At 61.1% G+C, this 23,953-nt stretch overlaps 3 protein-coding genes across 3 annotated transcripts; all 3 read right to left on the minus strand.

Moving 5' to 3' along the window:
- Nucleotides 1–122: 122 nt before the first annotated feature.
- On the minus strand, nt 123–5,281 carry LCN6 (lipocalin 6). Its single transcript, XM_044380692.1, has 7 exons — nt 5,192–5,281; nt 4,817–4,956; nt 2,262–2,332; nt 1,681–1,791; nt 1,402–1,503; nt 1,121–1,146; nt 123–131 (listed from the first exon to the last, which is right to left on the minus strand). Exons 1-7 carry the CDS (start codon nt 5,279–5,281, stop codon nt 123–125), a joined length of 549 nt encoding a protein of 182 aa, XP_044236627.1.
- A 7,001-nt stretch (nt 5,282–12,282) lies between these two features.
- LCN8 (lipocalin 8) lies at nt 12,283–14,733 on the minus strand. Its single transcript, XM_048223025.1, has 6 exons — nt 14,650–14,733; nt 13,592–13,722; nt 13,071–13,141; nt 12,638–12,742; nt 12,459–12,548; nt 12,283–12,362 (listed from the first exon to the last, which is right to left on the minus strand). Exons 1-6 carry the CDS (start codon nt 14,731–14,733, stop codon nt 12,283–12,285), a joined length of 561 nt encoding a protein of 186 aa, XP_048078982.1.
- Nucleotides 14,734–14,896: 163 nt separating this feature from the next.
- LCN15 (lipocalin 15) lies at nt 14,897–21,059 on the minus strand. The gene is made up of 6 exons (XM_044380694.1): nt 20,958–21,059; nt 20,482–20,621; nt 20,337–20,407; nt 20,005–20,115; nt 18,552–18,653; nt 14,897–15,270 (listed from the first exon to the last, which is right to left on the minus strand). Exons 1-6 carry the CDS (start codon nt 21,057–21,059, stop codon nt 14,897–14,899), a joined length of 900 nt encoding a protein of 299 aa, XP_044236629.1.
- Between the last annotated feature and the right edge of the window lie 2,894 nt (nt 21,060–23,953).

The following is a 23,953-nucleotide window of genomic DNA, read 5'->3' on the forward strand; positions in this document are numbered from 1 at the left end:
TGGGGCAATGGGGAGGGAGAGGGGCCTTGGGGTCCAGACGGACGGCCCAGGGGTTCGGCCCGTGGGTGCTGCCTGATTTTGAAGGCCATCATGCTCCCACGTGAGACCCCGGGCCTCCCATCCTAGCCCCCCTGGAGGAGAGGCAAAGAGCCGGGAGGGGTCACTGTGAGTCACTTCATAGGGATACTTGCATGTGAGAAGCAGGACCACCGTGAAGACGGGGCTCAGACGGCACCGGCATGACACCGGGTCTGTCCTCTCTGTGCCGAGCAGGTGCCGACGGGCAGTGCTGGGGGACGTGTGTGTGCACGCCCACCCCCTACCCTGCGTGCACCGCGCCTCTCCGTGAGCGGCGGGCAGCCCCCAGGCCAGCTTCTGCCGATGGCCCATGCTTCTGCCGCGATGTTGGGCACGGCCCCACCAGACCACAGGGGGCCCACAGGCTCGGGCCCTCTGGAATCTCCAAGCTCCAGGCCAGGGAGAGCCACGCGCTTGTGCCCTGGGCACGGTGGCACCCAGCCAAGCACCCTGGTGGGCACCCACGGCCACCACGGCAGCGGCACCTGTCCAGACCCCAGGCTCTGCTCTAACTGGCAGACAGCCCTCCTGCCGGCCCAGGGACCGTGGTGACCTTTGCTCGAGGGGCAGCTGCCCCCAGCCAGCCCCCACTCTGGAGCCAGGACCCGTGTCCGCGTGCCCCCACCCGGAGCTGCTTTGTGCTGCGTGGTCCGGCTCTGGGTGAGCCCCCCACACCCATCCTCCCCCCTGCACCGACTGGAGCCCCAAGAGGGCAGCGCCCCATCCGCCACTTCTGCCGCGCCTGGCACGCAGGTGAGACGCATCTCCAGGGCTTCGCGGAACTGCTTTATTTGAAACAGCAGCCCCCCCCACACCAAGCTCCCGGGCGGCTGAGCAAGGAGCCCAGCGCCTGGCCAACCTCTCAGGACTCGGCAGGCACTGTCCCCCCTGGAGGTCGAAGCATTCACTGAAAACCAAGAAGAGCACTGGGGGACCCCAGATTCACCCGAGGGGTGTCTGCCCCTGCCCCGGTCCCCGGCCCTTCGCGGCAGCAGAGCCCTGGGGTGTAGGATCCGGGGCGATGCTGGGGAAGGCAGCTTACCTGGAAAACCTTGCGTGCACAGGTGACTGGAGGGGCAAGAAGAGCTGTGAGGGTGGGGGCCTCGCCTGGCCACCAGGGCACCCAGGACGTACTGTGGCCGCCCTGCTCTGCCCACAGCCTCGCCTGAGACGGGGCCGGCCCTGCAGGCCTGGCTTTGGGCAGGGAGCGGGTGACTCTGTGAAGAGCTCCCACCCCAGTCCTGCCCGGCTCCCTGAGGCCTGGAGGGACCCCGAGACCAGCAGAAGTCAGCCAGGAGCCCTTGGGCATTGGGCGACACTCACAGTCCTGCTGCAGCGTGGCCTGCTGCTGAGACAGGAAGCCCAGGCCCTTGCTCCACCGGGCGAAGAGACGCATGGCCTCCTGGCTGGCCAGCTCTGTCCGGCCTGTGGGGCAGGAGGGGAGCCTCAGCACATGTGCCCCATGCCCCAGCCACCCCTCCTGCAGGGGGAGGAAGGACAGGGATGAGGCTCTGGGACCCTGGGGATGCAGGGCTCAACACAGACAGCGTGGCTGCCTGTGGCAGGAGTTCGTGGGGCCGGCCCGTGGTCTCTGCCACTCACTATACAGCTCCACGGTGCTGAAGGCCTCGTCCTTGAACTCCAGCTGGGTGAACACAATGGCGTAGTCCCTGAAGTTGGTACCCAGCACCCGGTAGTCCAACACGCCCAGGGCTGGGAAACACATGCCCCCCGGGGGAGCATCAGACCTCACGAGAGGCCCCCCCCAGGAAGCTGAGAGCTCCTGAACATTGTCCCCTGGTCCCCAGAGCCAGCGTACAGAGGGCCTCAGGGATGGATGCGGGTGAGAGCCCATCCCAGCTCGTGCTGGGGTAACACTCCTCCGATCCTGTCCCCTCAGGGGCACCACCAGAGAGGGAAGCCCAGGGTCCCCCTGGGCACGCCAGGTCGAGCCCTCTGTCCTCAAGATCAGGGTCAAACCTCTGACAAAATGAGTCCTTTCACTTCCTGGCGGAAGTCTTGGGGACGAACCGGCCTGCTCCCCTTCCCACGGCACTGGTCAGACGGCAGGGCACGCCCGCCCAGGCTGCCGGCAGCAGAACCCACCAGGGACGGCCCTGGAAGCGAGCCGGTCCCCACGCCGCCCCGCGCCCTGCATGAGACCGCGGAGTCTGTCGCCTTACAGGGGTTCTCGAACACCCATCCAGAGTTCTGTCTCAGCAGCACTGCCACGTTCACGTCACACCTCTCCAGCCTGGAAGAGACACCGCCGTCCTTCGCTCAGGGTCTGGACTCAGGACCAGAAGAGACAAGGGTTCCACCGCCTGGACCCAGTCAGCCGCCAGCGTGCTGCCCAGGGGATCCTCGCTGCCACTGACAGCCCCCATTACCTGGAAACCTTGTTCTCCAGCGAATCCAACCTGGCCTGGGAACGAGCAGGCACGAGAGCCCTGCAAAGTGCAAACCGGCTTCCTGCCCCCAAGAGGCCTCCCGTGCTGGAGCCATGTGACGGGCACAGACACAGGGTCGTCTGCAATCTTGGGTCAAGACACTCAGCATCAAAACGGGCCAACATCCCCTAAGCGGTCAGTCCATAAAGTGAACAAACACAGCAGAAATGCAGTGGTCTTCGCTCACCAGGATGAGCTCATGGCAGGAAAATTCCAGAAGCAAGAGCCATTGAATAAACTGAGGCAGCAGGGTATAAAGCTGTAACAGGTGAAACACAGGGTCTGGAAAATCGAGAGACTGAGAAAAGGAACGAATGGAAAGTCCAAAACTGGGGGGTCCCCCCCGTACTCACGTGCTCTCTCTAGAATAAATACATAGAATAAATACATAAATCTTGGGGAAAAAAAGTCCAAAAATAAAGCAAAATGGGAGCATGGGAGTTTATCGTGTGACAAAGTCAGCCTGAGTCAGTGGGGGACAGAGGGGTAATTCAACAAATGACGTTAGAGATTGGGTAGTAATCTAGAAAAAAACCAAGTCATTCCCCCTCTCCCCCGCGTCAAACCCCGAGTGCAGCAAGGACGCCAGAAGCCCGTGGGCATCAGGGAGTTGGACCAAGTTTCCTAACTGACAGTGTCACAAAAGCCAGAAGCCCTACAAAGAGAAACCTGGGGTGTATGGCCACACAAAAATGGTTAGCAACCCTTCATGTATATATTTAAAAAAAAAAACAAAACCCTCCTCAATGTTATAAGAAAAACGACAAACTGGGAAATATATTTGCAACTAGTTTCCATCACAGACCGGCACCCAATATCCCTAAATACTTAAGGGTTCTTACAAACCAGGAAAAACACACCCAGAGAAAAACGTGCCAAGGATGTGAACCAGCAGGGCGCTGGGCAGGAGGCAGGGAAGGCGCACGGATGCGCCGCCACACTCCTGCCGTCGGAGACGGCGTGTGAGAGCTGCCGGGCCGCCTGTTGCCCATCAGATGACAGAGAACCGAGTGCCAGGTTATGCCAGGGGTGGGCGCCGGCTCAGGGGACACGGAGCCAGGCAGCTCCCAGGGACTTATCCCTGAGGGGGACCCCTCGGAGGGTGTTTCCCGCTGCAGAAGATGGGAGAGCACTGTGCGTCCAGCAGCAGAGCGCGGCCGAAGAGCTGGGGAAGACCCCACCGCGACAGAGAGCAGAGCACCCCAGTAGACGGGCGGTGGAATCAGCACATGGCCCAGCGACCCCCCTGCGGGCGCACACCCAAAAGAAGCAAAGGGAAAGTCTCCAAGACGCCCTTGCACACCCCTGTTCATGGCAGCGCAGTTTACAAAACCAAACGGTGGACGCAGCCGTGTGGCCCGTCCACACCACGGAACAGAATCCAGCCTTAAAAAGTTAGGAAGTCCCAACACCGGCTACGGCACGGATGAACATGGAGGACGCGGTGCCGAGTGAGGTCAGCCCGGCACAGAGGGACCGGTCTGGAAGGATCCACTCCCCGGAGGCCTGCCCACGCGTCGCAAACACGGGCTACCTGCAGGGCGCAGACGGGCTGGCTGAGGCACGTGGGGAACGACCCTGCGGCACACCCTTGGGGACCCTGATTTTTGAGCCGTGCAAATGTGTTTCCTGTCCAAAGGCCAACAAATTAAATTTAATTACACAAGACGTGAGAGCCCCACTTGCCTCCTCGTTAAGCCCTGATCTGAATGTGTGTCTGCACGTGGGGCCTCAGCACAATCTGCCTTTCCAAATCGGGGTCTGGCCCAGGTCCCCACACAGAGCTGCACCTTGACCCCGCAGCAGGAGAGGCTGCTGACCCATCACACTGAAGAGCAGATGCCAAAAATGGGGTCCGAGCCCTGTGGCGTCCCCGTGGCTCCTGTGGCGTCCCCGTGGCTCCTGTGGCATCGGTGGCTTTGCACAGGCCCCGAGGCCCCCCAGAGGCCCAGCTTCTGTACTTGGATGTCTGATTCCACCAGGCTCACTGGGATGCACCCAGCCACGTGGCGTTGGGCCAACACCGTGGCCCCTATGACCAAACTCACCCAACACAGTGGAACTGCCCTCCTACCCCAGACCTCCTCTGTCCTTGCTTGTCCCATGGCCAGGCATGGCCCAGGTGCACCCCGGGCCCCGCATCTCCTGCAGGCAGATTCGGGAATGGGAGGGAGGGTGCCTGGAGTCCCCAAAGTACCCGTGGCTCTTCAGCACAAGGCATGAGCCCATGTGAAGCAGTAGCTCGAGGCATGAGTCCCACCCAGATGCAGGGTGCACACCTCACTCACCTGTGCCTGGAGGATAGCATTTTCAGGTTGTTTTCTGGAGTAAGGGTCACCACGACGCCCTCGATGTTCTTCGTGGCCTTCTCCAGTGCAAAGCCCTTCTCACCTGAGGCCACGGCAAGCACGTACCAGGACCCCAGAAGCTGGTAGAGAAGGAGCAGGTGAGGGGAGCCAGTCCCTCCAGCCCTCGGAGGCAACTTCTCTTATCTGGGAGCCCAGGGCCCCTTCCTCAGGCTAGCCCGTCCCCCCATAGCCTGTGCCGGTCTGGGCTGGCACTGGGAGGGTAACCCAGAGGCTGCATAGCCCCCAAGGAGGGGCCTGGGCCCCTAGGACCAGCAGGCCTCAAGGTGTGTGCTGGCACCAACAGGAGGCCGTTACCTGCTTAGGGTCCAGCCTCCCCAGCCACACTGCCTGCATCCTAGGCACAGAGACCAAAGCCAGAAGAGCAGGCAGCAGGACAGCCCTCATCCTCCCGGAGGTCCGCACACCAGCACACGTGCCTCGGGGCCAGGGGTGTGCAGTCCCTCCAGCCCCTGAAAACCCATTTATATGTCTCTGAATGGGTCACTGTGGGCGGCCACTAACCATCAGGACACCATTCTGGCCTCTCTTCTTGCAAGGTGGGGAAATTACCCAAGGGCGGTGGCATTATTATTCAGGGTGGCCTCTGTGTCCTGCCCAGACGTGCTAGAGAATGGAGAGTGGGCCCCTGGGGGATGTGTGCCAAGCACACACAAAGATGTCTTTGTCAACGCTGTCATGCCAATCCCTGCTTCTGTATACTGGAAGCTTCCAGAATCAGCATGCTAATCCTGTCACACCACCTCCTCCCTTCCCTGGGGATTCAACACTCTCCCTTGCTCAGTCTAGGAAGGCCTAGACCCTGGTCTTTAATGCTGGCTGGCAGTAGGCCAAGGCCAAGTCCGAGGGGAGGCACAAACACTTCTTCCAGAAGCTGCAGTTTGGATCTTTTGTTTCAATCATTAAAAGAAAAAAAAAAGAAAAGAAACCAAATTTTTTAAAAAGCTCCCACCCCCTCCTGGCTCACCCATTATTCTGCTCTGCTGGTCTCGGCCTCCTGCTCCCACCCACAGTCAACATCCAGCCGGAACGTCCTGTTCCTTCTGCCCCTCCACTCCACCCGTCTGAACTTGTCCGCTCTCTGGCCAGACTTGGCCCTGCTGCCTCCCACCTCTGCACTCCACAACCCTGGCCAGACCCCCCAGGAGCTGCACATCCCCCAAGTTCCCATGGGAGCTCTGTATGGGCCTGGCTTCTCACCCCTGAATCATCTGAGCCCCCACCTGGGAGCAGAGGACAGAGGGCTTGGTAGGATCTGTCTGAGCCCCTGAAACCCAAGGGGAGGTGGCTAGGAAGATCCTTCGCTGGGAGGCTGGAGGGAGTGGCAGAATGTGCTGACTACATTTCTAGACCCCTTTGCCAGCTGGCTTCCAGGGGTTCTATCAACAAAAAAACAAGGAAGATATGGAGGGTGGAGGAAAGATGAAGCCATTTGGAGATATCTTAAATCCTGGGGGGAAAAGTAGATTTTTTTTTTGTACATAAATGCTGTCAGGACAGCTGGATATCCATTTGGAAGATTGAAATGAAGCCTATTCACCTCATGCATGAGACCCAACACCAAGTGGATCAGAGATCTACGCGCTAAACATGGACATGGAACCACATGAGTAATAAAGACATCATTGGTGAGTTTCTCTCCGATGTGGATGTAGGGAAAGGCTTTCCAATTGCATCAGAGTTCTTGCCTGAAGGCAGAACCACTAGGAGGCGTATATATTCACAAATAAGGGGTTTGTGGCAGGAGTTTGACCTCACGTCCTTGTGGGAGCTCACTTCACAGGCCCTGCAAGGCTCTTGCCTTCTGGGATTTCTGGGCAATGTCATGCAGCCCAGGCAAATCAAGCCACCATAAACCCATAGGCCACACTAACTGGCATCAAAATCCAGATGTAATAACAGAAAGCACTAATAAATACTTTGAGTATACTTTTAAACCTTTTTATACCAAAAATAAAGCCATAAACAAAGTCAAAAAACTAATGACGAGTCTGGAGAAATATTTCCAACAAATATCACACGCGAGTACTGATAGCCACACTCTATAGGAAACTTCGAAAAATTAAAGAAAAAAGGGCTGAAAATCCATCAAAAAATGGACAAAGGACATAACCAGATAATTCACACAAAATTTAAAATGACCCCTAAACATATGAAAAGATGTTTGTTATGAATTGCATCCCCCCGCCCAATTTCCATGCTGAAATCCTGAGCCCAGAACCGCAGAATGTGACTCTGTTTGGACATGGAGACTTCTTAGAGGCAATTAAGTCAAAATGAGATGGTTCAGGTTAAACGTAGCTGGGGTCCTTATCAGAAGAGATTAAGGTGCACACACACACACACACGGGGTGACCGTGTGGGGACGTGGGGAGAGGACGGCCGTCTACGCACCAACGAGAGAGGCCTCAAGAGGTGCCGGCCCTGCCACAATGGCTCTCAGACGCCAGCCTCCGGAGCCGGGAGAGAACCGAGCTCTGACGCTGAAGCCTGTGCTGCTTTGCAACGGCAGCCCTGGTGAATGGATACGACACTCACTTTTATTCACAATAAGAGAAATGCAAATTAAAGCCATGCAGAGATGCCGTTTATCGCCTATCGTTCTGCCCAAAACCGCAGAGCTTGTTGGCCACACCACCCACACTTCGGCGGCACGGGATGCCCACGCACAGCCCGTCAGACTGCAGATGGTACAGTCGTTACAGCGGGGAACGTTGCAACATCTAGCTACACTTAACCACATGGCCATTTGTCTTTCGTTCTAGAAATCCCAGCACAGGAAGCTATCCCAGGGAGGTACCTGGACAATAGAAACCCTGTGGACGCGGAGTGGTTACTCGATAAGGCGTTGTTTGTGAGCGAAAACTGTTGGAAGTGGGCTCGGTGCCCACACCCAGGAGACTGGCTGAATGACAGATGGTGAGCCCACCGTATCCTGTGCAGCTATAAAAAAACCAAAGGTCTCTAGGAACCGACGTGGAGTGAGATGACGTGCAGGTGTGTTATGGAAAAAGCCAAGTGCCAAAGGGCATTGAAGTACACAGCCTTCTAGGTGAGACAGAAAGAGCCGTAAGAAAACGCATGTGTGTCTGCTTATTTCTGCAAGAAGAAACTCAGCGTCTGAAGAGCTCAGTCACCCACGGGGCGGGCTGGGGAGGAAGTTAGACCCCTCCCCACGGCATACCTTTTTTCCCCCCAAGATTTATTTCTTTATTTTAGAATGTGGAAGAGAGCAGGGGGAGTGGCAGAGGGACGGGGCGGGGGGAGAGGATCTCCAGCAGACTCCCCGCTGAGCGCGGAGGAGCTCGATGCCACCACCCTGAGATCAAGACCTGAGCCGAAACCAGGAGTCAGACGCTTCACCGACTGAGCCACCAGGCGCCCCTGAGCACACCTGCTTTGTGCAGTTTTGACTTTGGGGTCATGGTAATCTGCACTCAACAGCAAATGAGGGGAACACGACTGTGTCATAGCGAATGACATCACCACGGGAGGGGCAGCGGACTCGGCCCTGAGAAGCTTTGGGCCGAGTGTTTTTCTCCATGCTCTCAGGCTAAAGGGGAAAGGAGGGATAAACAAACCCCAGGTGCTGGTCCTTCCGAAGCCCGCTCTCCACAGTGACTTGGGCGAGCCCCTCGGAAACCGCTCTCCGTGCTCGGGGGCGGGTCGGAGGAGAATGGCTTTCCCACGATTGGGAAGGCATGTGGAGGGGGATCTCTCTGCTGAGACGGTTCAACACCGTTCCATCCCAGTGAGAAGCAAAGCTGGGAGCACCCGGCCCCCTACAGAAGGGAACCAGGCTCCTTGGAGACATTATCCCAAGACTGGGTCACAGGAAACATGAGAGGAACTTGCAGTGATTCTGGCCCCGGATAGTAAACATGTGTTTGAGGAATCAGGGGACTGTCAGAAAGACTTGGGGCCACCCTGAAGGAGCCCCCTGGACACATCGGCACAGGTTTGCGTGTCGAGATCAAAGACCGCAATAGGAGATAACTCATGGAAGGAAGGAGGGGTGCCCGAGTCCATACTGACAGACAGGACGCACGTGGTGGAGAAGCGAGGGCTCGCGGTCCCCGGAGGACGCGGATCTGCTGGCTGAGCCACGCTGTCCCGGCTTCCCGGCCCTCCTGAGCTCCCCGCGGACCTGTGCGGCACCACTGCCGACATCCCTCGGCCTGAGGACCGTGCTAGCATTGACTCCTTGTACTGCATGTATGCTCGGGGCAAACTCTGCACTTGGACCTGTGGAAACGTCGCTCCGTTGCCGGGAACGCCGGGTTGGCTTTGGAGATGTGCCTCCACGCCTGGCCTCTGCGGTACAGTGCGTTTTCTCTCCGGCTCCACTCACACGGTGTGCACGCCGCAGCTGTGCCGTGGACGGCGACGTCCCTGGGCGCGCTGTACCCGTCCTGCATGGCCGCCCCGAGCCCCTGGGATGCGTTTCATCAAGCTGGCATATTTTGGCTTCTATTTCTTCAAATACTTTTCTTTTTTTTTTTTTTTTAAAGATTTTCTTTATTTATTCGATAGAGATAGAGACAGCCAGCGAGAGAGGGAACACAAGCAGGGGAAGTGGGAGAGGACGAAGCAGGCTCATAGCGGAGGAGCCTGATGTGGGGCTCGATCCCAGAACACTGGGATCACGCCCTGAGCCAAAGGCAGACGCTTAACCGCTGTGCCACCCAGGCACCCCTTCAAATACTTTTCTGCCCCATTTTCTCTGCCTTCTCTTGCTGGGACGAGTCTATACGCCTGGCCTCGTCCCCCACCAGTCATCCTCTGCTCTGCTCCTCGGCTGTGACGAACTATATTTAATTGTCTGGGTTCCCAGCCACCTGCAGTCCGCTAAGCCCGTCCAGGAAAGCCCCAGCCAGGTACCCCGTGAAGCACCAGCATTCCGGCCTGGCTCTCTGTGAGGTCTCCGGCTCTCTGTGAGGTCTCCGGCTCCCCACGAGGTGTCCGGCTCCCCACGAGGTCTCCGGCTCTCTGCGAGGTGTCCAGCTCTGCACGAGGTCTCTGGCTCTCCACGAGGTCTCCAGCTCCCGCCCAAAGGCCCTATCTGTTCCTGCGTTCGTTCTCTGTGCTTTAGCTGCTATTAGTTCTGCCATTTCAGAATGAGCTAGCTCCTGGAGTGTCCTTCCTTTTGTCCTTGAACTTACTTACAAGAGCGGCACAGGACCAGCGTGTTCACGCCCCGCCCACCGGCCCTCCGGGGACCTCCTCCTATTGTCGGGCCAACCCTTGTTTCCTCATGTGCCCGGCAGCCTGTGCGCTCACGATGTCTTGCACAGGCCCTGGACACCTTGTCACCCTCTGAGTGGGGTTGGCTTTTGTCAGGGACAGAAGTACATCCTCAGAAACGCCACTGTTGAGTCCACGGTTGCGTTGCGGCTGCGTCTGGAGCTGGGGCCTCTCAGGCGGTGACGGGTGCAGGGAGGTCCTGCGTGTGGGACCGAATCTGCTAGGACTGGCGCCCTTCTAAGAAGTGGGGAGCCCCAGTGATCTCCCCCGATGTGTGGAGTGGAGGCCATGTGAGGGCACTGCGGGAAGCCCACCAGCTCCAAGCCAGGAAGCGGGCTCTCACCAGAGACCAACCCTGCCAGCACCCTGACCTCTAGCATCCAGCTTCCAGAAGCGCGAGAAATAAACCGCCGACGTCCCGGGGTCACACCCGGCCCGCATATTCTGGGCCGGCTGCCCAAGCCGATGGCGATGACTATCACCTTGCAAGCAGGTCACCTCGCACCCGTTACAAGCTTCGGCCGGTCAGATCCGGGGAAAATCCAAATGGTCCCCCAAACACCCCTAATCTGTCAGAATGCAGCTTCCAAACATCGCTACTGTGGGTCTTTTGGGAACTTGGCTCAGGGCTCGGTCCAGCGAGTCCCAGGCAGGCCCTGCTTCGGGGCAGGCCTTGCTCCTGGCTGGACGCCTGAGTGTCACTGGGGTTTCTCTGCTCTGGCAGGGCCAGTCCCCACCAGTCCCCCAGCGCTGCTGGACCTCAGGGACCGCTGTCCTGCCTCACCCATGAGGCATCTGCTCCCCAGAAGCCTTGGTCATCCCGGGCTGTGCTCAGAACCATGGGGCTGACACCCGCCCCACTTTCTCTGCCCTGACTAGGCCACGCTGTCTGCCCTCCAGTCACAGCCCCAGGTGATGGGAGCAAATGGGGTGATCAGTCAGTGCAGATGACGGGGTGACAGAGTTCATGATGGGGACCCAGACCCTGAAAAGGCTGGGCCAACCGTGCAGGGGTGGGAGGAAGTCAGCAGGGGGACAGAAGACCAGCCATGCTGGAGGGCCCTGGCCACAATGCCTATGGGATTTGACTTTGGGGCAGCAGGGAGCCATGGAAGAATGTAGGCAGAAGTACAGCATGGTCCCCTCTCATCGAAGAGATCTAACCTGCAGCTCTGCTCTTGGGCACCGAACCTGGGGCCACTCAGGCTCTCGGGGAGCAGGACGGTAGCCGTGAGGATGACTGTGGGGCCCACGCACCTGGGCAGCCAGACCTGTGGGCTCTGAGCAGGGCAGGGCTGGGTATGACCCTCGGGGTGGGAAGGAGGGAGAGGGCAGGGAGCTGTCATCCTGCATCTGAGCTGTGCGGTCCCCGGGCCCCACAGGGAAGGAAATACAGAACAGACTGGAAGCCAGCCTGGCCAGTGGCCCCCCACCCCGGCTCAGCCCTCTCTGGGCAAAGGTCCAGCGCTGGTCACAGCACACACAGACACCAGAGACTGTGACTTTGCTGTCACCGTTAGGGCAGTCATGGAGAACACAGCCTACAGCCCCTCCATCACCCTCAGGCCCCGCTCCGCCAAGAAAGACACTCGGGGCAGAGGGTTTGGTAATGGGGTTTATTTGGAGCGGGTGCAAGCAGCCCCCGGGGGCCAGGAGCGGGGGGCTCAGAGCATCCCGGCCTCAGCACAGGGGTCCTCTAGATCAGCTCCTGAGACACAGAAGGGCAGGGCCTCAGGGCACTGCCTGGCCCCAGAGGCCCCTCAGGGCAGCGGTTAGGGCCACGGGTGGGGCCCGTGTCCTAGCTGCATGACCGTGAGCAAAAAGCCTCCGCGGGTCTCAGTTTCTCTACCTGCAAGGCAGGGTCATAGTTCCCACCTCTCGGGGCTGTGCAGAGACAGAGGGGATCCTGTGGGGGATGGGCTAGCCTGTGGGACACGGGGAACCCGACATGGTGCCCACAGGGCCCGTGTCCCCACCCAGGCGGGATGTGAGTGCCCTGCTGGCTGGAAAGGCGGAACGAGGGCCCACCCTCCTCCCTTCCCTCTCCCGGCCCTGTCCTGGAGCCCCCAGCCTCCGGGGTCCCCCTCTGGCAGCCTGGTGTCTGCACCCTGGAGGCCCCCGGATCCAGAGTGATTCAGGGCCCGTCAGGTCGCGAGACTCAGCTTGGGGGGCTCAGCGCGGCCCGGGTCAAAGCTCACCTCTTTCAGGAGCTTGGCGCACCTCCCTGTGGGACAGGGGCGGCGTCAGGTGATGCAGGAAGGGCCCCTTCCCACCCTCGGGGTCCCGGGCCCAGCACCCACCCAGAAGGCCCGGGGCTCACCATGCCGGGCCACCAGGTAAAGCCCTATGTCTGCCGTCAACTCGCGGAATCTCCAGAAGCCTGGTCCATACTCGTCCTCCAGGCTCCGCGCTGTGGGGGACGCAGGGGGGCTGGGCTGGGCTGGGCCATCCCCAGGAGGGCACCAGCAGGCCCAGCCCCCCATCCCAGGGTGCGCTTACTGAAGTATTTGAGCACATGGAAGTCCTTGCCTTGCCAGTGGAGGGACAGCCTCAAAATGGCGTACTGCTCGTAGTCCGTGTCTATCACGTGGACCTCCCTGTGGCCTGGGAGCGGGGGGTGGGGGGGGAGACTGCACGAGGGCCGACGGGTGCCGCTCGGCTTGGCAGACCTTGGAGGTGGGGTGCAGGGTCTGACTCCATCCTCTCCCCACCCAGCACCCAGACCCTCCCATCATGTGAGGCAAGGGGGAGACAGGTAGAGCAGCCCTGGAAGGATGACCCACTTTGTGTTAAGAGAATGGGAGCCTCTGGGGCATGAGCAGGACTGCAGGGAACAGCATGGGGAACAGCACGGTAAAAATACCAAGGCCAAGTGTAGCTGGTCTGCAGGGACAGGGGATTGTAACTGTAGCAACAGGGCAAGGGTTCTTACCAGGAAAAATGAATGTCCCCGAAACGTCTATTTCTGAGCCCACCATTTTTTCTGTCTCACAACTTCCTGAGCTGAAAAGCAGCAAAGTGCTCGCCAGGGAAATGCCAGCCTGCATTCCTTCTGCCGGGCACATCCCAAGCGATGCAGAGAGGGGAAGGTGTCCTCAGAAAGGGCCCCAGCAGTGTGTCTGTACCCAGGAGAGCCTGGCCAGGATTAGGATGGTGGAGGTGCAGAACGGGGGCATCCAGAGAGCCCCGTGCCCACTTTTTTTTCTTACAACTTAATGGGGCTTTATCAAAACTCTATGCTTATTTCTGGGAGAAGATGAAGTTCTAGGGGCAGATCCAGGAGGCTGGAGGGTCTGATGTCAGGGATGGGGGTCAAGGTCTTGGGTTTGGGACACAGGGAAGATTGATACTGTCCAGACCCCACGGCAGCAGCTGGCGTAGCCGGGCTCCCAGGCACTCGGCCTCACTTGCCTGTTCCTACTGGGGCTCCCAGGGGCCCCCAGGGACCCTCACCTGTTATATGCAGCCTTCACGATCAGCTCATGTCCACTCAAGGTCAGGAACAAGGCTTCCAGCCTCTTTGGGGTCTTCAGTGCCAAGTTTTGGCTGGAGGCCACACCAACTTCCCGCCAGAATCCTGCAATCTGGAGAGAGAAGCCGGAGCCATGTCCGAGGTGGCAGACCCCCTGGGAGCCCCTGAATAGGACACTGGTGGTCTCTGACAGGTCAGCAAGTCTTTGTGGCAAAGCAGTGGTCATCATCCTTCTGAGGAGCCCCTTCAGCCCATCAGACGCAGTGAGCCGTCCTTGGGGCCAGGATGCGAGGGGCAGCGGTGGTTGGAGCCCGAGAGAGAGGAGCCAGCAGCCAGCAGCCCCCGTCACCCACGGGAGGGCACAGCTTCACCACCACCCTGGGAGCTGGGGGGCTCCTGCCTTCAGAAATCCACCCAGAGCCCAGAACTTCCATCTGAAACCTGGAAACTGATCATTTTGCAAGAGGAAAGAATACATGCCCCCAGTACGTGTCAACCCTGACCCTTCTGACATGCTCCCGGCCCGGCTGCCAGCCCAGACCTGCGAAGGAGCGCGGGCAAAGCCCCGGGCAAGCTCCCCACGCTGGGAAAGCGTCCTCTCGTCGCCACACCGTGTGGTGTCACAGAGCCGGCACAGCAGGGCTGCTCCCAGGTGCTTGGCCTGTTGCTACTGGAGCTCCCGGGGGACGGACCCCACTGATCCAGGAGCAGGAGGTGGCCGCGCTGAGCTCCGGTCCCCGGAGGCCGTGGAGGCCCAGCCGGCCTGCCCACAGGAAACCCTCAGCGAGGGCTCCGGCCCTGCTGGTCCCTGGGTGCTTGCTCTCATGCTCCCTCTCAAGGACAGGGGTGACCGGCCAGGCTAGGCTCAGACCCTCAGCCACCTGCACTGTCCGGGCTGCCCTAGCTGGGTCCTGGGGCCCCTGAGGTCGCTGCTCTGGCATCGGCTGGGGGTTGGAGGGACGGGGTGGGGGTGGCTGGAGAAGCTGGACACTCAGGCCCCTCCCTGCCCCGACCTCCCCGCATAAGACAGAAAAGCCACCTTCTGCAGATCCAGGTCCTGTATGGCTGTGTCCACGGGCACTAGGACGACGCCCAGGATGGCACCTAGCAGCCCGGCCTCCATGGCTGCTCACGGTGCCTCTGCTCCCCCAGCACCCGGGCTTATATGGAGGAGCATTGCGCAAGGACCTGAGGTCGTCAGCGGCACACGTGGCCGAGCCCGCGCAGAGATGGCTTTCTGCAGGGCGCTGAGCAGATCCAGGGACACCCACAGCCCTGGGGTGGGGTCAGCCTGCACTAACACAGTGGCCCCACCACCCTCCTGGCCTGCGACAACAGTGGACACTGCAGTGGGGCCGCCTGGGGTCCTGAGAGGAGGAGGAGAAGGAGGAGGCCTCCGCCACCATGGGGCGGCTGGGAACCACCGCTGCAGGCCCGTAGGAGCGGACAGACGGGTATGCCGCCCCCAGGCCCCCGGGGGGAGAGCTCCTTCCTCGCTTGCAGGGCACACGGCGGTTTTCAGGCTCGTTCTGATCAGTCTTGGGACCGGTGAGGAAAGGCTCCGAGGGTCTGGCTGAGGCAGCCCCGAGCTGACGGGGCAAAGGAATGAGGGGTCTCCTCTCCCTGGGGAGGGCCCCTCGGGGGAAGCGAAGCTTGGGAGCTGCATGGGAGAGGCACAGAGGCCCGTGGGAGACGGAGGTGAGGGGCCACATCTCAGGGACCTCTGCACACACCGGGGAGCCACCTTCCTGTGGCCCTTGTCCTCCTCCATGATGACAATACCCAGTCCCGCCCCCAGGCCAGGCCCCCTGCCCATCCTCCCCTGGACTCACTCAGGCTTCACGCACAGCCAGGTACGACCCACCGCCCAGACGGCCGGCCTGAGAGAGGCCCTGTCTTGCTGACCCACCCAGTTGACGAACACAGCCAGGACACGAGCCAGGGTGGTGGGATGCCAGAGCCGGCTCTTCCCCAGCTGGGCCCCCCCAACAGTACAGCCGCCCCCCCCCCAACAGTAGATTGGCAAGTGGAGCCAGGCTTTGGGGACAGCAGCCCTGGCCCGGCCAGCTCTGTGGCTCAGGGCAAGCTGTGTGCCTTGGTTTCCCATCTGTAATGGCCACAAAACAGGGGGACAGTTGCCACGTGGCCAGGAGGGGTCCGAGGGTGCCCAGAGCAACTCCTGCCTGGATCAGCACCCCTGATTCTTGACCGGTAAGAGGCGACCTCCCCAGCTTCAGGGCCAGAAAAGCCCACGCGGGAATGGCTCCAGGCTGGGGCGACTAAAGGGGAGCTCCCACCCACCAGGGGGACTGGCCACCTCGGATCCTGGGTGCTGCACTGCCCTCCCACAAAGGCTGTCAGTTTAGGGTCAGGCAGGTGTGGAAAGGTTAAGCCAGGACAGGGAGGCCCGGAGCTGGCCAGCCCACCGGAGACCGAGGCGGCCACCACACAGCAGGAGCAGCGGGGCCGCCCCAAGGAGGCTGAGGACTGGCTGATCTGAGCCCCAGGCTGTCCCAGCCCGGGCTGATGAGAGAAGCCCCCTGCTGCCCAGGGATGTGCTTGGCCAGGCAGGAGAGGGAGGACAGGAAGCGTGGGGAACGCTGTCTCTGGGTGACCAGGAGTAGGACGAGGACAGACGCCCCTCATCTAATCTGGCTGATTGCCTCCGGCTCCAGCCCTGCGAAGGCTGCAGGGCACCCATGAGCAATGAAGCAGGACCCCCACTACATTCCTGCCCCAGCCCATATCCGGTCCTTTGACGCGTGTGCCTCCTGTCCCCTCAAGCCAGGAGGTGCCCAGCCGTCAGTGTCTCCTGCATGCCCACTTCCCCGCCTCGGTTTCCCCAGGAGCCCTGGATCAAGACAGGGCTCACGGTGCCCTCCCCAAGGGCCTCTGCAAAGAGTCTATATTCTAGGCTGCAGAACATATTTATTGAGTGGAGGAGTGAGGCCCAGGGATGGGGAGGGGGGTGACCCAGGAGCACGGTGGATCCGGACAACTTGGGACGACAAGGTTGGCAGCTCCAGCTCAGCCTGCACAGACAGGAAAGGCACAGTCACTTCCTGCCCCCACTCACTCAGCAAGCACTCCTCGGAGCCTCTGGCTGACCCCACCCACGGCAGGGTGCCCCCCAGGCACACATGGCCCGCAAGGCCAGTGCAACCTCACTCTGCTGTGAAAACGTCCACAGATGTGGAAGCCCACCGCTGCGGCCCGGGGCCAGCCACGGTATGGTGCTGCCCTTCCAGGGGCCTGGGGAGCCCGACGCACTTCCCTGTGCCTCCCTCGCTCGCTGGCCAGTGTGGCAAGAAAGCCCCAGAAGGGCCACTAACCCACAACACCCCCAGACTCAGCACCTGAGAGGGGGTCCACGTGGGGCGCTGCACACCGAACACTGGGGTGGGGCACACAGGAAGAAGCTGGGGCTCGTACTCTCCGAAGGTAAAGCCTTCCAGAGAGCAACCTGGCATGTCCCTACCTACTCTCCTCCCACCTAAGACAACCGTCTGTGGGGTGCAGACAGGCCAGGAGGCTGGCAGCATCTTCTAGACCCGCGAGAAGTGAAAACAGCCCCAACGCCCCATGGGGTGAATAGCCAGCATGGCCGGGAGAGCAGAATGCCGGGAGGGGTGCTGGGCACGATCCCTGCAGGGTGAGGAAGGAGCCCCACCACGCAGACACTCAGGCCCGCCAGGAGGGGCCACAGGGCTGCCGCTGACACCATGTGACTGGCATGTCACTTCTGTTATTTATTGTTTTATGTGGGTTCCCAAACTATTCACTCAGTAAGGGGCCAGGCAGTCTCCTGGCGTCTACTTGGGGGGGCCGGTGACCCCAAGAGTCCCCCTGCTTCCATGTCCCAAGGGCTCCCAGGGACCCAGCCCGGCGACAGCAGTGACATGCAAGATGGCAGTTCCCACCTCATGGGACCCTCTGGGGGAGACCGAGTTTCCAGACAATTCCAAGGCCCAGCACCCCAGGCTTGAGCCAGAGGCTGCGGGACACACAGCGTAGTGGGCTGATGGCATCTCCCAAATTCACGTCCAGCCAGGTCCTCAGAACGGGACCTTACGTGGAGACAGAGTCTTCGCGGATGTGATCAGTTAAGGATGGACACGAGGCCTCTGTGGGCTGGGGGTGGGCCCGGCACCCGTGACTGGTGTCCTCGTAAGAAGAGGGACATCTGAACCCAGACACGGAGGGAGGCCGGCCATGGGACAACCGAGGCAGAGACAGCAGGGATGTGTCTACAAGCCAAGGGGACGCGAGGACCACCAGCACCAGCAGAAGCTCTGCCCTGGAGCCTCCAGAAGGAACCAGCCCGGCCCACTCCTTGACTCTGGGTCTCCCGCCCCCAGAACGGTGGAGCGTGAACATCTGTCGTGTGTGGTAATTTGTTAAGACAGCCCTAGGAAATCAGAGAAGGCTTCCTGGAAGAGGTAATGTGTAATCTGAGGCCTGAATCATGAGTGGATGGCCAGGCAGCGGGGTGGGGGGGTGTGGGGAGTGGGAGGCAGGGTGCCCAGCAGACAGAGAGGCGGCCAGGGCCTGCCCACACAAGCCCCGGGGAACAGGACAGGGGAGTCACCCTGCCTCCCTCCTACCTGGGAAGGCCAAGGTGGTTCTCCAGAGGCGTCAGGGAGCCTCCTTGCCCCCAGAAGAGCACGCATCTGTGAGAAGGAAGACAGTCCGCAAGAGGCTGAGCTGGCCGGGACTGCCCACGCCTTCCTACAGCCCGAACCCGGGGTGCCTTGGGCCCCACACAGCCCACCCACCGAAAGACTCTCCCTTCCTGGCTGCCTAAACCTCTTCCTTAGTGTGCATGGGGGGAAGGAGGGGGCTGTGGGCAGCAGCGGCTTGAGGGCCTGCCAACCCCCGCCCCCAACAACGGACGCCACCACGGCTGGCTCGCTCCGGGGAGCTGGCAAGAGGCCCATGTACCTGATGGGGGCAGCATGACCATCATGTCATCCGGGAGCCCCACGGTGGGGTAGAAGTCCCGGAAGGTCTTCACAGCCTGGGGACTTGCTTCCTGCGTCCGGCCTGGGGCAGAGCAGGGCCCCTGTGAGCTCTGGGTCTCACAGAGGTGAGGGGAGGGGGGGCGAGGTCTCCTGGGGCTCACGGGTGGGGGGGGCGGAGGTCTCCTGGGGCTCACAGGGGTGAGGGGAGGGGGTCGGAGGTCTCCTGGGGCTCACAGAGGTGAGAGGAGGGTTCAGAGGTCTCCTGGAGCTCACAGAGGTGAGGGGTGGGGGTCTCCTGGGGCTTACAGAGGTGGGGGGGCGGAGGTCTCCTGGGGCTCACAGGGGTGGGGGGGCAGAGGTCTCCTGGGGCTCACAGAGGTGAGAGGAGGGGGTCGGAGGTCTCCTGGGGCTCACAGAGGTGGGGGGCCGGAGGTCTCCTGGGGCTCACAGAGGTGAGGGGGCGGAGGTCTCCTGGGGCTCACAGAGGTGAGGGGGTGGAGGTCTCCTGGGGCTCACAGAGGTGGAGGGGAGGGGGGGCGGAGGTCTCCTGGGGCTCACGGGTGGGGGGGCGGAGGTCTCCTGGGGCTCACAGAGGTGAGGGGAGGGGGTGGAGGTCTCCTGGGGCTCACAGAGGTGAGGAGAGGGGGTCGGAGGTCTCCTGGGGCTCACAGAGGTGGGGGGCAGAGGTATCCTGGGGCTCACAGAGGTGAGGGGAGGGGGTCGGAGGTCTCCTGGGGCTCACAGAGGTGGGGGGCAGAGGTATCCTGGGGCTCACAGAGGTGGGGGGACGGAGGTCTCCTTGCCTCAGTGCTCTTCCTTGAGAGTTGACAGCAGGTCTACCACCCAAGATTGGGCAGGTTGTGCACTGCACAAAAGTGCCTGCCTGGCTGGGGAATCATGGGGACTGGAAGCCACCCAGAGAGGTGTCCTTTCCTAATTCACACAGGGTGTCTGGGAGACTGGGATGGCCTGGCTCTTCCCCAGGGCCATGTCCCCTGGGCCCCACACGCCTAAGGCTCCCAAAACGAGTTTCCAGCCCTCACCCCAACCTCTGCAACCTTGGGGAGCCCCTGGCCCACTCTGCCAAGGCCCTCAGAAATTAAAGCAAACTAGGATGGGAGCCCCCACGTAGGCTCCAGGCAGTGAGGCCCCACCCGCAGGAGGCCAGAGAGCTGCATGGGCTCTGCCCTAGTGCCCGGCCCTCAGAGGCCCCTCGAGCTGGCTCCTACCCCTCCGAAGAGCTGCGGGGTCCTGCCGCCCCTGCCTGGTCCCCCTCGACTTGAAGTTGGGGGTGATCGATGAGGGGAGGCAGGTCCTGAGGGGTGGGGCCGGGGGAGGCAGGGAAGGTGGGGCGGGGCCCGGGTGGGAGGTGAGGGCCAGGTGGGCAGTGAGCAGTGGGGCTGAGCAGGGAGGGCAGGCGGCTGGGGCCTCACTGTAGAGCTGCACCACCGTGCTGAGCGCTCCCTCCAGCTCCTTGTAGATATAGACCACGGCGAAGGAGCTGTAGTCCGTGTCCACGATGCGCACGTCCAGGTAGCCCAGGGCTGCAGGGGAGGGGGCCAGCCATGGGGAAGGGCGCAGGGCCCAGGCATGACCCCCACCCACACCGGCCTCTGCGTCAGGGCTCAAGGGAAGGGCAGAAGGTGGAGGGAAGGAGGGGAGCGGCAGGAGATGGTGATGGGGGTGGTCCCAGGTAGGAGAGTCCGTGTCACCCCATGGAGAAGCTGTGTCAGGGGTCCCTGAAGGCAGGTGGGGCAGGACCTACCTGGGACTCTGAAGTGGCCCTCAGAGCCCACTCTCAGGTACTCGGCATCCACCTGGTGACAGCCGTCAGCCCTGGGGGTGCACAGCCAGGGCTCACTCTCGGCTGCTGGCCCAGCCCACCGCCGCCCCCAGCCCACCACACTCACCGAGGGAACTCCATGTGGACACTGAGATTGCCACCCGCCAAGGCCTTGATGGACCTGGTGGACATCAGCAGGTGGTCCTTCTTGCCCAGGAAGACCTTGCAGTCAGAGACCATGGAGGCCACGTACCAGAGGCCTGAGAACTGCAAAGCAGCTCAGTGGCCGGCTTTGCCCTGGGACCAGGGCCACAGAGACACATGGCCACACAGGTTTGTCTGGAACCACACAGCCGGGGGGTTCTCTGTGCCCGTCTCTTGCTCTGAGCCCCTGTTCTGCCACCTACCTGGGCAGGTCGCATGACCTCAGTTCCCCCAACTGTGAAATGGGTCAGTAATTACCCCCACAGGGTTGTTTCAGGATTAAATGGAGAGAGGGCCCAAGGGTCCACGGATGGCACACTGTTATCCCATGGTGCTGGCGTTTCCCGTGGGTCTCAGCCCCCACGCCCACCCACGGCACAGCACAGGGGCCGCTGGTACCTTCTTGGCATCAAAATCTGGCTGCACCAGGACCTCAGCCCAAGCCACAGACACCCAGAGCAGCACCAGGACCGGGCCCAGCAGGACGCACTTCGTTGCCATGCTGCCCTCCAGCCCCTGGCACCTGAGTCCGCACCCCAGGAGGTCAGACTTTATAGCCCAGCCCGCCAGCCGGGCTCCGCCGAGGAGCAGCCGGACAGCGGAAGGTACTTGGCTCTGGAAACTCAGCCCCCTTTGTCCATTGTCCCGCACAATCACCCAAGGTCCCCCACCGGCCACAGGGGTCATTTCCTGGAGGGCTCCAGAGAGGCTGGCTCTCACCTCTCCCCTCTCCCCATCCCGTCTGAGGATCTGCCCCCCCCCATCTGCCAGCCAGTCACCGAGCACAAGCAGAGACCTCATCTTGGCCTCCTTCCACCTCCAGGCTGGCTGGGGCTGGGGGCCCAGGGCACTTGGGGGTGCTCTAGCCAGCGGGACCCTACTCGGGGTCTGGGCCCCCAAAGTCCTCACTCATTTGCCCCCGCGCACACAGGAGTGGAGTCTCCATTGGCCAGCCCAGCTGCAACAGAGGGGACATCAGAGGCCTGGGTGCCCCTCACTCTGGACCCCACCGCCCCTTACACAGCCACCAACTGGGCCTCCAGCAGGCCCGTCTGGAGGTGGAGCTGAGCTGCCACTTACGGTGGATTAGAAGTCCCAGCCACCTTATCGATGGTTACATAAGCCTGCAGGCCTGAGTGTCGCCAGGGAGGAGCCACGGGCTGGCGGGGGCTCCCTGGCAAGGCCTCCCAAGTGACTGCTCCTGTGTTCGCAGACAGAGCACCAGAGACGCCATTGGAGGACCGCCTGGTGGCCTCAGGGCACACGACCCTGACGCTCTAATGGGGGCCAGAGTCTGGGGGGGAAGGCTGCTCAGTGCTCAGGAGTGGAGGAGTTCATCCCCAGTAGGGAGGGAGGGGAGGAGCGGGCGCTTCTGAGTGCTGCCTGCTCTGGGTTTCAGGGGACGCCAGCTTGCCGCCAGGCCCCAGAGTCACTGGGACTTGAAAATATTTACAGAAAACACATCTGATAAAGGACTTAAATCCTGAATCTATAAAGAACTCTCCAGATGCAATGATAAGAAAAACAAGCAACCCAAGTTAAAAACAAAACAAACAAACAAAAAAAAAACAGGCAAAAGATTGGAAAAGCCACTTCACCAAAGACGTCCAGATGGAAAATAAACACGTGAAAATGTGTCCATGAGTCAGGGGACACGCAAGGCGAAGCCGCTCCGAGATACTCCGGCAGTACTCGCGGCCGCGTGCTCTGGAAACCGCGTGGCGGATTCTCAGAGAGGGACACACTCATTTCCCAGACAATCTGACAATCACAGACCTTGGTGTTGACACAAGAGAAATGAAAACCTTGGCAAACACCTACACGTGGGTGTTTGGAGGGCTTTATTCACAACCACCAAAACCCAGAAGCCGCCAAGTGTCTCCAGCGGCTGCGGGGTGAACGGGGCCCCCCATGGCAGGACGGAGTGGAAAGAGAGAACCGCCCACTCGGGTAACACGCTTCGACAAACCCCGGATGCGTTGCTGAGTGAGGGAGGCCTTCTCCGGAAGACTACAGATGCGGATTCCTTTCTAGAAGCTTCCAGAATAGGCTAGTCCCCAGCAACAGGGAGCTGCGTGGCGGTGGCAGGGTGCGGGTGCAGCGATGGCGGCCGGCAGAGGGGCACGCCGACACCTTCGGGGCAGGGACTGTGGTGGTCCCGTGTCTGCGTCTGTTGGTAAACTCGCAGAGCTGACAGCAAAAAGTGAGTTCTGCTGTGTGTGACCTAGATCTCGGTGTTTAAAACACGTGTATACAGGCGACAAATAGCTACAAAATCTTCTCCAAACGCACCTCTCGGGGTGAAGGACAGGAAGGCCAAAGGAGTGCCGAGTGCCCCCCCACGCCACTCCAAGGAAAGTGTGGGGGCTGGACAGACGCCCACACCAACCGTAGGACTGCCGGGCTCAGCAAGGACCAAGGGACAGACAACCTGCAGGCTGCAGACCCCCTGAGGGGCTTCCCAGGGGCCGGGCAGGCCCTCAACGCACGGAAGACACACCCGCCACCAGCACGTCCCCGCGCGGGGTCTTCAGTGCAGCCCAGCCACCCGCTGGCTCCCCCGTCCTCGGCCACACAGTGGGCAGAGCAAACCTTCAGGAGCATAATTCCGATGCCCCCAGCCTAAAATTCTCCAGCGTCATCATGGCACTGAGGATAAAACCCAGCCCCGTGGCCCTGTGGCCCTGTGGCCCTTCAGCACGGGCCTGGACCCTGCTGTTCCCCGGGCAGCTTGTGGCCTCTGCCTCCTCCAAGCAGCCCTTCTCAAACCCCAGTCTACACCTCACCCCCGTCTCTTCCTTCCAGGCTTGGAGCTTAATCCGCATCTTCTTCTGTTTATTTACTGTCTCTGCTCCACACACTATAAACTCGGTGACAACAGGAGCTGTCGGCAGCCTGTTGGCTTCTGATTCCCCAGCTCCGGGTGCAGAAGGTGCTCAGCTCATAGCTGTGGATAAATGAGCTGTGGATAAATGAGGCCCCGCTAAAACCTGGGGCCTCTACGCCATGTCACCACGTCTGCGGCCCGAGGCAGGGTTTGCGTGGATGGCCTCGCCTGCCTTGTCCATGGCTGCAGCGGGCACTCGGAGCCTTGTCCCTCACCCCCAGAGTCCAGCACCGGGGGCGGCTGCCAGGGCCCCAGCTCCCCGGAGGGCAGTGCCCACGGGTGCACACAGGAGGCCCCGCTGGCGGGGCTCCCCGCAGCCTGCATGGATGGGTGAGAGAGGGGTCCCTACCGGGTAGGCCCTGAGCTGGGGAGGCCTCAGGTGAGGCGTCTGGGCCCGGGAGTGTGATGGTCCAGGGACCGGAAAAGCACTTTAAACGGCAGGTGGATTCCACGGCAGAGTCGCCGAGCTCAACACTGGTGTCAGCAATGGAATCACGGCGCCGTCCCT

This window comes from Ursus arctos, unplaced genomic scaffold (genome assembly GCF_023065955.2).
Source record: "Ursus arctos isolate Adak ecotype North America unplaced genomic scaffold, UrsArc2.0 scaffold_18, whole genome shotgun sequence".
In the NCBI taxonomy this organism is placed as follows: Eukaryota; Metazoa; Chordata; class Mammalia; order Carnivora; family Ursidae; genus Ursus; species Ursus arctos.

Coding starts and splice junctions, on each gene's coding strand:
- LCN6 (XM_044380692.1), bottom strand. CDS start 5,281: ATGAGGGCTGTCCTGCTGCCTGCTCTTCTGGCTTTGGTCTCTGTGCCT. Junction 1,504..1,680: donor CAGCACCGTGGAGCTGTATA/GTGAGTGGCAGA, acceptor CCTGCCCCACAG/GCCGGACAGAGCTGGCCAGC. Junction 1,147..1,401: donor GGCCACGCTGCAGCAGGACT/GTGAGTGTCGCC, acceptor TTGCCCCTCCAG/TCACCTGTGCACGCAAGGTT.
- LCN8 (XM_048223025.1), bottom strand. CDS start 14,733: ATGGAGGCCGGGCTGCTAGGTGCCATCCTGGGCGTCGTCCTAGTGCCC. Junction 13,142..13,591: donor GTGAAGGCTGCATATAACAG/GTGAGGGTCCCT, acceptor GCTGCTTTTCAG/CTCAGGAAGTTGTGAGACAG. Junction 12,549..12,637: donor CCATGTGCTCAAATACTTCA/GTAAGCGCACCC, acceptor CGTCCCCCACAG/CGCGGAGCCTGGAGGACGAG.
- LCN15 (XM_044380694.1), bottom strand. CDS start 21,059: ATGGCAACGAAGTGCGTCCTGCTGGGCCCGGTCCTGGTGCTGCTCTGG. Junction 20,116..20,336: donor GGGCCACTTCAGAGTCCCAG/GTAGGTCCTGCC, acceptor CCTCCCCTGCAG/CCCTGGGCTACCTGGACGTG. Junction 15,271..18,551: donor GGTCATGCTGCCCCCATCAG/GTACATGGGCCT, acceptor TCTCCCATGCAG/CTCCCAAGCTTCGCTTCCCC.